Raw genomic sequence first — 12,295 nt, 5'->3', positions numbered from 1 at the left:
CTGTTCAGCCTGTGAGAGACATCCAAGGAGAGGCTTCAGCTAAGCCAGACACACTCTCCTAAATCACAGCAACTGTGAGATAATAAATGTGGGTTGTTTTAAGACGATGATTTTATGGTAATTTGTTATGCATCAATAGATAACTAACAAACTCTTTAAGCTTAGTTTCTCATATGTGGAATGGGAGAAATAATAACATCTTTCATAGGCATGAGGATAAAATGAGATAATTTATTTAAACACTTAGCATTAAACACTGTGCCTGCTTTAGAGTAATATGGTTGTTATCCTATTCTTTTTTTATTAAACAGTTTTTTAAAAGATTTATTGATTTATTTGAGAGACAGAGAGTGCATAAGTGGGGTGAGGGGCAGAGGGAGAGAGAGTGGGGAAGCAGACTCCCCACCAAGCGTGGAGCCCCACATTGGACTCTGAGGACCCAGAGCTCATGACCTGAGCTGAAACCAAGAGTCAGATGCTTAACCAAGTGAGCCACCCAGGTACCCCCATTATCATATTCTTTAATGTGATTTTAACAGAATGTATGTATTGAAACCATTGTTTTTCTATTTTTAGCACATTCCTTCTTTAACTGATACTTTTTTTACATTTTTATTTTACTATTCTAATATCTCTCACTCTATCCTATTTATATTTTACTTTTACATTTATTCTTAGATTATTTTTATTAAGTTCATATATTTCCACATTCTTTCTTTTATATCTACTTTTATAAAGACATTCAGGAAACAAGCAAAAGGAAAATCTTTCTGAAGATGGTGACCCAGATAGAACAGTGGGTCACATCTCCTGAATGACCCCCTCTTTATTAAACACCTTACTTTTGTCTTAGACAAATTTTCTGTCAATGCATATTAGCCTACAAAAACATTTTAGCTGTCTTTTCTGTAATACAGTATAGATAAATTCTTCTATTCTCAATTGTTCCACTGTGCCTCATTAACTTGAAAGAAGGAGGAAGGCTAAAATTCCTTACTGTTCAGTGTCTTGTAATCCTATATAGCAGCTCACAAAATGAAACAAAACCAGTGAATGTATAATTAACACAGGGGAACTTTATTTTTCAATCTTGGGTCCTAAACATGATAGTCTTAGCGTAAAAACAAATTAAATTTAATCAATTTTTACATTCCTAGTACAAGTTTCTTTAAAGCAAGAGCGAAGTTTCATTCAGTTTTACCTAGTAGATGCTTAATAAACACTGCTCGAATAGACAAACAAATCAATAAAACTGCCAAGAAACTTTGGAGCTTTCAAAGATGCTAAAATAATTCTCCCATGGTTTTCAAACTTTTTTGTTTCCTTTTAGCAGGGAGTCATTTTTTTCCAATGTGTTCTCTGATGGTGATGCCAGTACATAAATATATACCACTTATTAAAAGGACAGTCCTACCCACTAGGCTTCTTTTGCACTTCCTACTATACCCCTCCTCAATATCCCTGCCCTAAAATTAAAGAGATCCTCTCCAGCCCCTCACAAGTATCAATTTCCTTTTTTGGGAAATGGACTGGGCCATTGAAGGGACACATGAAATTTTCTCAAAGTGGGCTTGGGAGTTATCCATGGAGAGTGAGAGCCAGGCCCCAGATAAGTGTCTAGGAAAGTTTACAGAGCAAGACATAGGAGTCTTCCTCTCTAAAGACAAGCTTCTATTCCCTCTTTATAATCAATCTTGGGGAGTTAGGGCAATAGAGACAAAGAAGACACAGTTGCATCCTGTATGGACTCCCCAGTCCTGGCTTCTTCTCTGAGTACTTGTAACACCTGCCAAGCACTGGCACCTGGGGGTTACCAGTGCTCAGAGGCCCTGCAGCTGCCTCTTTTGGAAAGCCCCCTCACCTCTCAGCCATCCCCTTCCTTGCCCCAACTTATATTTGTCTTCCAGGCCACTACTTAAGGGCTTTATGCTCTCCTAATTCTTGATCCCTCCAAGCCGGATTGAGTCCTTCTGGCTGTTCTCAAAGCTCTTTCTGCTTCACCTAAATTGGAGGATAATCTCACTCTATTGTCAGCTCCTTGAAGACAGGAGCCGAGCTGTGTCTTCCGGCCTCAGTGCTCGGCATATACATGGGATCTAACTTATTACTTGAATAAATTAGCATATCTTCATGTAAAGCAGGGAACTGATATTACACAGAAATTAAGGGTATAGTCTTTTGCCATTTGCTGACTGTGTGACTTTGGGCAAATCACTTAAACACTCTGGACACAATTTTATGCTCTGTAAAAGAATGGTGCTTAATAGGGAGCTTTGAGAATTTAGATTTTTCCACATTAGAAATACTTAGCCCTAAATTACCACAGGCAATCTGAGCTCAAAATATGTTGATGAGCATTATTAATAGCCATGGTAGTTATTGTTATTATTACCATCTGCCCCTGTTTGTGTCTTTGGAATCAACGATTTCTATCCTGTCAGGTAAGAACCCGAGGCAAAGAGCCAGCTGCCTCTTTGCTCTGCCACATGCCAGAAGTCGCGCCCAACAGCCTTATGCCTTCAGGCTATCTGATTACACTTGTATCTTGAATGTTCCTCTGTGATTTTCCTCACACGTGCCTCAGGACTGATAGAGTTAGCTAGAAATAGTAGCCTTCACCTTCTGGCTGATTATAATCTTCCACACACAGGAGTTTCTGCAGAGAGGTATGTCAAGCCCCTCAAGTCCCACTATAAGCTTTTGTTGGCTGCCTTCACTACCTATTGTTCCCTGTGGTTTTTATCTTAGCTTGGTATGCAACGGGGGGAAGAAAAGTTCTGTGGTGCCAAGAATAAAGATTCCAAGAGGTAGCTGGAGCACAGGGGCTTTCAAAAGTGTAAAACAATGTAGTGATTCTTCTCAGGGCCTGTACGTTATGGTTTAAATCTCTTCTTGAAAAACAAGTTCAAGGGAGATCTCTCCAGGAAGCTCTGTGAGGCCTTACCAATCCCCAGGGAAAGCTGATCCTGAGGCAAAAGTGCAGCTTTCCATGGAGAAGAGCAACATTTGATCTTGACAATCAAACATTGGGTTGATGATGGTCAGGCTAGCGTCCAGGAGAGGTCATCTCTCATTGTCTGTAGAGCAACAGTTAAGTCTCTCGCCCCACCTTTCTGCCAAGAACATGACACCTAAATTTACTGCCCTTCAAGAGATTTGTCTGACAATTTGGACACAAGATCACAAATTATAGTCTACATATTTTAAAATATTGATCCACTTTTCTATGACCCGACTAACATTTTATCTCATCTCATCTAATTCTAAAACACTATGAGACAGTTGTCACTATTCCCCTGACAGATGAGAAAAACAAGGTTTAGCAAAGGTAAATGATTTACCAAAACACATACTCATTGAGTAGGTAGAGGGGAGAAGAGGTCCATTCAAAGCAATCTCTAACTTTACTCTAAGCTTTTGAAAACTAAGAAAGACTCTTCCAATATCGTATTTTCTATAACAAAGTGTGTGGCTAGGTATGCAAATAGGCATAAGACAAGGAACAAATGATATCTTAGTTAAAAAATATTTTTTCTTACAAATTGCCAACTATAAATATAGACCAACTATATATGTCAACTATACACATATAAAACATATAGGTATTTGTGTTATAGGATATGTTCTTGGGAAAATGTGAAGATTAAGATAATGGCTCTGATATTTGCAGGACCCATTGGATTCACCAGGAGGGTAGGATTCACACATACAACTGCACAGTGTAACTCCTAAGGTTTGGGGTAGAGAAACCAGATCACCAGGTAGGAAATGGGCAGACCATGGATTTCTGACTTGAATCCAGTCCTGGTTCTGCCATCGATGGGGAAAATTTAGTAGCCCTCCTGCTTTTCGGTGTCTTCATTTGTAAAATAAATAGTTAAGCTAGGGCAGTGGCTCCCAAATATTGGCCTATGATGAAATTTTCATTAGTTTATGATGAAGAGAGAAAAATGAAAACAATAGACTTATCCGTACAAAGTCATTTATTTATAAATATGTTAAAAATGGCTTGCTCTTGTGAACAATGGGGATTTTGTTTTCTCTTTGAACATCCTCACACGACTCAAGTATGTCCTCTGTAATGGAACCCTGATAGTAAAAATGTATCTGTATTTTTACCAGTTCATAAATCGAAAGGTCCAGCAACCACTCAATTAATGACTAATGTCCTGTCTAGCTTCAAAATTCTATCCTCTTCTTAGATCACAGATGATATATCACTAACTGTGAAGGAGGAATGGAAAAGAAGAGAAACCCTTCCTTTTATCCTTCCCCACCCACCCCTTTATTCTTGTTTAGCTCAGCATTTCCCCAAGTGTGTTCTGTGAAAGGCAAGCCCCTGGCAAGATATTCCAGCTGTTCACTAGAAAAAGGATTCTTAGTCAAACGAGTTTAAGCAACAATAGGTTAAAAATGTTGGACAGATTTTTTTTTTTTACTGAGTAATTTTCAGAACTTGTGAAATTCTTACATCTGTTGGGACTCCCCAAAAGACGACAAAGCATGAACAGTCCTTACGTTATCGGTGGAAAGCAGATGCATGCCCAACCCCAACCCCCACCCCCCCCCTTGAGGGCAGTACACCTATTCTTGGAACACAGTTTGAGAAAGGTGACTTCAGCTAACAGAAAGTTCCTCAGTAGCTTCCATAATAAAGATAAAACATACCCCAGAGACAAGGGGACTGCCAATTATTTTATATAATACAATTATTTTAATTTGACAGGGCTTTTTAACAATTACCAAAACTATGGATTTTCTTAAGATTACAAAGGAAACCTGGATAAAAATTCTTCAAATTAAAGTGCAATAAACTAGACAAAGTTTTGTGGCCATTTTGGGCAACTTTTCTCTTTCTTTTTTTTTTCTTTTTTTTTTAACCGCAACAAATAAAGGAAAACTGTGTCAAGAGATTTGTATCCAGTGATTGCAACATGATAATTAAAGCATTTGGAATTTGCAGAAGTCTGCAGGAACAGAATGATAGCTATCATCCCTACACAGTGAATCTGAGGTAAAATAAAACCATCTGGTAGGTACTGAGCCTGAGAAAACCCAAGTGATGGGTCCTTGTTAAATATTTCAGGAGGAACAATTCATTAGAAATGCCTGTGCCTCCTGACTGATTTACTTAAACACTTTCACTCTGATCAAGAAACAAAATTCGTGATAGAAGAAAAAAGAGCTAATAGTGTATGCATGTATGTATTTTTGCATAATGATCTGATCAGAGATAAGAAGGTTTACTTGGCCCTTTTTCTTGCTTTTTACTTCACCAAGCGAAAGGTTAGCTAGCTAGCCCCTCCAGCCTTCACATTCTGGATTCAAGTTACACTTAACCACACTGAGGAGAGAACAGTTTTCACTTGGGACAAGAGATGATTTTAGAACAAACTATCCAGAGGGAGGAACTAGGAAGGGTCTCCTGGATATTATGACACTAACAACCTTTCTTTCTGATTCTATACACACCGGGTTTTTGACAAGCCTGTGGCTCTGCATTACCTCCAATATTTTCCATCACATCTGTATAGTAGGTTCAGCCTGTTTTTCATAATCCTGCTGACTACAACAGTCTGCCATAAAAAGCCTTCACTGACCTGGAGTTGGCTTAGAAAATGCCTCTGCAGAGAAACAAAAAAAAAAAAGTACATGCAACATCTAGGTTCAGGAGAGAGAGAGGCTAGCTCTCGTGGTGGTGCTGATAGGCGCAAAAGATTTTTAGGGTCTAAATTTAGGAAGTTTAATTTTCTTTTGATGCCATTTGTAAACAAAATACCAACACTAACATGAGAGCAATTTAGCCAGGAAAAGGGGGAGTGTCCCAGTCCAGCATATCAAACCCTCTTCCAAACTGCCCTGGAGAGAAGTGTCTACAAATTAGCACATGACCCTACTTTGGCATGCCCTGCCAAGTCCCTCAACCCCTAAGTTAGCAAGTACGCGTGAGGTAACACCATGCAGAGTTTCAGAATTAGCCTTTTTTTTAGACCTAAAGCCAGTCCTGGTTTAGTCTCTGGGAAGGGGAATAAAAACACCAAACAACTCTTTTTAAGAGGCTCTCGTTCCCACCTACATATGATTCAAAAAAATACAAATACTGTAAGTTTGAATCTGTAGGAGTCAAGCTACCATGAATATCTCTTCCATGGAAGAGGTTGGTCTTCATTTTTGCATTAAAGAGATCCAGTTGAAAAGTAAGTAACAGAAGGGGGGGAGTAAAAGTTTAAGCAACTCCTTCACACAGCTGAACTTTGACTCTCCACAGCATAACTGTATTCCCTCCACCACCACCTCCCCCAGTTTGGTAAAGTAGATCACACTGAATAGCAACATTTAAAAACTCTTAAAAATTATTCTGAAAACACAAAACATCAGAGCTACTTGCCTTTTGGCAATTTCTGTGCATTTCCCAGGGATAGTGCAATACTTCCACAGAGAAGTAGACACCCCAAGCTGGAGAGCATGTTGCATTTGCCACCTCACACGGGGAGTGATGCTGGTGGGTGTCCTGCAACCCTGGAGCTGCATTTAAGTGAACTGTCTCCCAGTGACAGAGGCGGGCGGCTGCACTTAGCTGTGCTGTGGGCTTACTCACAGGGGGTGGAGACAAAATGACATCACACCCTTTCCCACACACACACACACACACCAAAAAAAAAAAAAAAAAAGAAGGCACAACAGCAAAAACATCTCATCACATTTCTCTCTGCTAGGTTGTAACTGTCTCTTTTCCCTGTGATTATAAAAACTGAAATTTTGGCCAATCTATATTGGGGAAAGAAAAAGCAGTTAGGCAGTTCTTAACCATTTAATGAACTACTTTCAAAAATCCAGAAGAGACATACCCAAAACCATTAGAACAGAATGAAACCTTATTAAGAAGGAAACTGGTTTTAATTATCTAGTAAAACAATCCAATTCTTCTTTTAAATGGGAGTAAACTCGTAAAAGGACACTTTGAACCATTCCGAAGTTTCAATATCATGAGAAATTTTTAAGAGGAAGTCATTGGCTACATAGCAATTCATTCTACATAACACTTGTGTGTGTAAGTGTGCATACACACAGATACAGGCATGTACTCTAGGGGTGTCGGCGCAGAAATGGAGAAATCACTATTACTCCTCGACCGTCAGCTGTGGGCCAGGCTCTGGAATAGTGTCCTTACCTATCTGAGTGCATTTTAACCTTCGCAGTGGCTCTCTAGGAGATATGGTGTTATTCCCATTTAACCAGTGAGGAAAACTGAGGCTGGCGGGGTGAGGTCTCCCAACCATGCTGGGGTATTCTAATGGCCAGTCACTTGGGTGGGCTCTGGAAAAGAACAGTCTGCAGTTTAAATTTGGATGCTATGGGCTTCTGAGCAAATCTCTCCATCTCCTACCTCCTGTCTCATCAACATTTTGTAAACCTCAGGGTTTGCCCCTTGCAAGGCACTGACCTGAGCAGTCCACATGGACTAACACATGTAGTCCCCAAAGTAACCTGGCAGCCAGGCATGTCATCACCTCCGTTTTCCAGACGGGAGAATGGGGCACAGAGAGGTTAAGCGACAGGCCTGAGGTCACCGTGCTGGTCGGCCACCACGCTGGCTCCGTAGCCTGGCAATCCGGCTCCAGAACTTCCACTCTCCACGGCTGAACTTTACATTCTAAACTAGACGTGCTGGTACCAAGTTCATCAGTTTGCTAGCTGGACTTCGGGACAGTACTCAGCACAGCACCTGGCGCACAGAAAGCACTTAACAAAAGACAGGTGCTGAAACGCCAATTATGAAGATAACAAAGCCCCCAGTTAAGGAGAACCAGGATCTGAGCTGCACCCATCTCCCCAAAAAGCCACCCACCCCCCCGTGTCCTCACTCCCTCACCCCCCTCTGGGCTAAAAAGCTCTTGAGATGGCATCCAAACATTTATACCAACTCTGAAAATAGCTCGTTTCATGGGTTCCCTGCAGCTGAACCAAGACACCGAGTGGGAAGCAGAATCATGCTGCTCAAATCGAATCCTAGTCCAAAAAGGTACCAAACGAAAAATCGAAGAGACAGCCCCATCTTCCAAAAAAAGCGTGAGAAGGCACATTGTTAAAGTCATTTGGAGCCGGCCAGGTCTAAGCTCTCCCCATAGGAATGCTCTGGCACCGGCTACGGAAGGGATTGGGTTATTTAACAGGTCTTTTTCATCTGTGATTTTTTACTTGGATGGGCAGCTCTCGCAAGGCCAAGTTTGGACATTCATCCAGCTGGCACCGCTGTCCCGGCTTCTAGATGCCAGTGCCATCAAGTTAAGCCAGGGAGGCCACTGTGCTAGCAGGAAACGACAGGTTTTTCTGAGAGGAGGTGGGGGGGGGAACCTCAGCAGAAATATTGAAAAGAGGGCTGGTTCTTCCAGCAGTGGGAGGGGCCCGTCCAGGGTTAGGTAATGGAATTCCAGACTCAGCCTCTGCTTGGCCCGCAGGCCCGTCCCCCGACGTGAGCCATCGGTCTTTGCAGTTCCGACCTGCCCGGGGGCTAATTCAATAAAGGGCGATCTGCAATTATTCTGGCACAGAAAGCTGGCCATGCTACCCTTGCTGGGAAGACAGGGAGCATTCAGGGAAGACGCTCGACTATTCCAGGTCTCCTCGGACCAGGCAGGAGGAACAGCCTAGAGAAACGGGCCTTGCCTAGGAGGTAATTCACCCCCGCAGACAACATCAAGGTTTTGGTCATGTTCCCACCCAAAGAGGAGGTATTCCAGATGCTCCAGAAGAACCCTAAGTGGCCTGCTAAGACTTCAGGGTAAGACTTCAGGGCCATGGTCATGTCATCGGGTGGAGAGTTAAGGCCATTTTCAAGGAAGAATTACCCCCTGACAACAGGTACATTGGAGATGATACCTGTGGGGCAATCTGTGCATCTCCTTGAGTTAAGGCCATTTTCAAGGAAGAATTACCCCCCTGACAACAGGTACATTGGAGATGATACCTGTGGGGCAATCTGTGCCATATCTTCTCCTTCATGGGAGAAGGTTGACGTGAAGCCCTAGTCCAACTGCCTCTGCAGGCACTTGTGTTTCTATTTATCTAAAAATATGAAATGTGAAGCTGTGTTACTTGTGAGATGGTATAATATTGAATTAATTGTCACCAGTGTTCACGGAAAATCTTTTTTTATACATTTGGTCAAACCCATAGAATACACAACATCAAGAGTAAACACTGGTGTAAAATACAGTCTCCGGAGGGTAATGACCTGTCAGCGTAAGTTCCTCAATTGTGACAAACATAACCAATTTGTAACAAGCTCTGGCAGGGGGTGTTGGCAATGAGGAGGACAAAGGGGTGTATCTCTGCATGGGTGGGGGTAGGGGGTAAGGGCATGAGAAGTCTCTGCACATTCCCCTCGATGTTGCTGTGATCCTAAAACTGCTCCACAAAAATAAAATCTATTACCAAAAACAAACAAACAAAAAATCCCTGTCGAGAGGACATTTAGGAAGAACGGCTGGAAAAACACATGAAAGATATTTGTATTTTCTCTATGTTCTGTGAAGGGATGAACCACGCCTCTTTGTCTATCGCTGTAGCTAATGCCTAGAATATAATTAGGATGCAGTATGATGAGTAAGCTCAAATGAACCAAAATCCCTCCATTCCTCCACATGGTCGAAAGGGCTCAAGCTAGAGAAAGCTAGACTATGACCTGGAATGCACAGTGGGTGGGGGACGGTTCTCCAAGGGACCCTCATGTTAATACGTATCTTATAAGCAGAGGTACTGATTTCCTTGCCCCAGATTCTCTTTTCAAAGATGTTTGTCTAAGAACCAGCCTTGGGAGATGGAAGCTTGTTTACTGTCCCATAGAATAAAAAGCCATGTCTCCCTCTGGGGCAAAGGGAACACATGCTCATATCCTATTATCCAACAGTCAAGTTCCCTAAGCTCAGGGTTTCCACGGCACATGTAGGTATATTCACACACACACACACACACACTTTGTGTGTGTGGCCCTGTGGGAATCTGAGCTCTTCGGATGGGAACAAATGCTGATATTCAGGCTAATGTTGTTGTGTGAGTAAATCAACTGTCCTTTGTCTTTGACCCTGGAGTCTTGTGTCTCCTGCCGACCTTAGTGAACTGTGCACATTAGCTTACCCATAGGGTAAAATCTCAACCCTTTGTAATTTTTGGATAGGCGCACTCCAAAATATTTTTTTAGATAAACCTTGGTATAACCCCATCACCAACATTCAAGTCCACCATAAGAATCAACAAGGAGGGCAGCCCAGGGCGCTCAGCGGTTTAGCACCACCTTCAGCCCAGGGTGTGATCCTGGAGACTGGGGATCGAGTCCCACATCAGGCTCCTTGTATGAAGCCTGCTTCTCCCTCTGCCTGTGTCTCTGCCTCTCTCTCTCTCTCTCTCTCTCTCTCTCTCTCTGTGTCTCCCATGAATAAATAAATAAAACCTTTTAAAAAAGAATCAATGAAACTTTGCCATGCCTAGTATGAGCATTGTTAGTCATCGCTTATCAAGTCAGATAGTATCCTCTTTATAAAAATTGGATGGAAAAAAGTTCTGGTCTTTATGTGAAAAAAAAAAAAAAAAGACTAACTTTTTTTCCTGAGCAACTGTATTTATTTTGTGATATTGTAACCAGGTTTCTCTTTCTGTGTTGACTGATAGAAAACCAGAGCCAAATGTGTCCCCCACCCATACTCAGTGTATAGGTCTTTGGAGTGTGCATGTTTTTGGCATCATTCCTAGCTTTGTGTTTCATCCCACCCTTATTTATTACTTATTTTACTTGGAGTCTTAATTTATGTAGTTTCATAAATTGCTTTCATTGTTTTTTGGGAACAAAGTGAGACATACACAAACTCGATACACAGGAGTTGTGTCAAAAATATGTGTCAAGATATGTGATGTGGGAATCTGGGAACTTGTTCTCTGCTTTCCTTTTCTGCACTACAGTAAGCCCCGATGGAATTCTGGCCCAATGATCATATAGCATCACCTCTTTATATATGTTTTCTCTTTGCAAAGTAGACAAAAGACAGGAGGAAATCCAGAACACTACTCTAAATACATGTCATATTTTTCAGTCATTTCACATTTGGACTTTGAAGCATTCAATATTAATTCCATTGTTTCAAATGAGCCTTCCACCAAAACTCATAAATCTTCCTAATCTTGGACATAAACTCTGTGCAGTCGTTTTACCTATCGATTCATGGGTTTTAGTCTCTCATAGTTAAGGTTCAATGCTAGGACATTTTAAAAAGCTTATATATCTACAATTAGCATTATGCAGAGATATGCTGTGGTTTTTCTATGGGCTGCTAATAAAAATAATTTTTTATTAGGACTCTTATTTGAAAGAGGTACCCCAATGTTCCATATTTTTAGCCCAAATGTTGTTTCTGTCATTACTGTGCTGAATGAGATTCATGATTCAATTGTACAAATATCCTGCTCCACTGGGGGGTACATTTGACCAGAGCATGAAGTTCTCTTCCACGATGCTCTTTATGGCCCAGGGAAGTACTGCCCCTTAAATGCCAGAATTTGTAGGTCATTTTTCAGTCTGTCTAAAAGCATCTGGACCTCTAGATTTTTGGCTTCACAACCTTGAGGTAATAAGCAACTTATATTGTATTTATAAAAGGATATAAAGAATCCTTTCTATTAAACTGAGCTGTAAGATTTGCCTTTCTTGTTTTGTTTAAATTCTTCCTTTTTTTATTATTGAAGTATAGATGATATATATTTGTTTCAGATACACAACACAGGGATTTGACTCTTCCGTATATTATTCAAGGGCTACCATAAGTGTGGTCACCATCTATCACATACAATGTTATTACAATATCATGGACTATATTCCCTCTGCTATACTTTGATCTCCATGACTTATTTATTTTATAACTGGAGGTTTGTATCTCTTAATCTGCTTCACCTATTTCACTCATCCCCCCCACACACCTTCCCTTTGACAACCCTTAGTCTCTTCTCTGTTTTTAAGACTCTGGGTTTGTTTATTTGTTTTTTAGATTCCACATATAAAAGAAATCATATGGTTTTGTCTTTCTTTGACTTATTTCACTTAGCATAATACCCTCTAGGTCTATACATGTCACATATAGCAAGATCTTATTCTTTTTTATGGTTGAATAATATTCCGTTGTATGGATACCTATCTTTTTTTATCCATTCAAATATCGATGAACACTTGGGTTGATTCCATGTCTTAACAATTATAAATAATGATGCAATAAACGTGGAGGTTCATAATTCTTTTCTAATTAGTGTT

General features: G+C 40.9%; 1 protein-coding gene across 49 annotated transcripts in view; it reads right to left on the bottom strand.

Moving 5' to 3' along the window:
- ABI3BP (ABI family member 3 binding protein) overlaps nt 1-6,572 on the bottom strand; it is a 234,203-nt gene extending 227,631 nt beyond the window's left edge. For 27 of the 49 annotated variants that reach the window (XM_077883804.1, XM_077883815.1, XM_077883817.1 and 24 more), the window contains exon 1: nt 6,389-6,571. In XM_077883804.1, coding sequence (XP_077739930.1) covers nt 6,389-6,467 — 79 coding nt within the window. In that variant the 5' untranslated portion in view covers nt 6,468-6,571. Of the gene's footprint in view, nt 1-6,388 lie in introns of all 49 variants that reach the window. The other 22 variants (XM_077883802.1, XM_077883803.1, XM_077883805.1 and 19 more) reach the window with 2 other exon arrangements.
- Between the last annotated feature and the right edge of the window lie 5,723 nt (nt 6,573-12,295).

Source organism: Canis aureus, chromosome 35, assembly GCF_053574225.1.
Source record: "Canis aureus isolate CA01 chromosome 35, VMU_Caureus_v.1.0, whole genome shotgun sequence".
Taxonomy (NCBI): domain Eukaryota; kingdom Metazoa; phylum Chordata; class Mammalia; order Carnivora; family Canidae; genus Canis; species Canis aureus.
The sequence above is the reverse complement of the archived record's forward strand: the minus strand, read 5'-3'. Positions and strand labels throughout refer to the sequence as shown.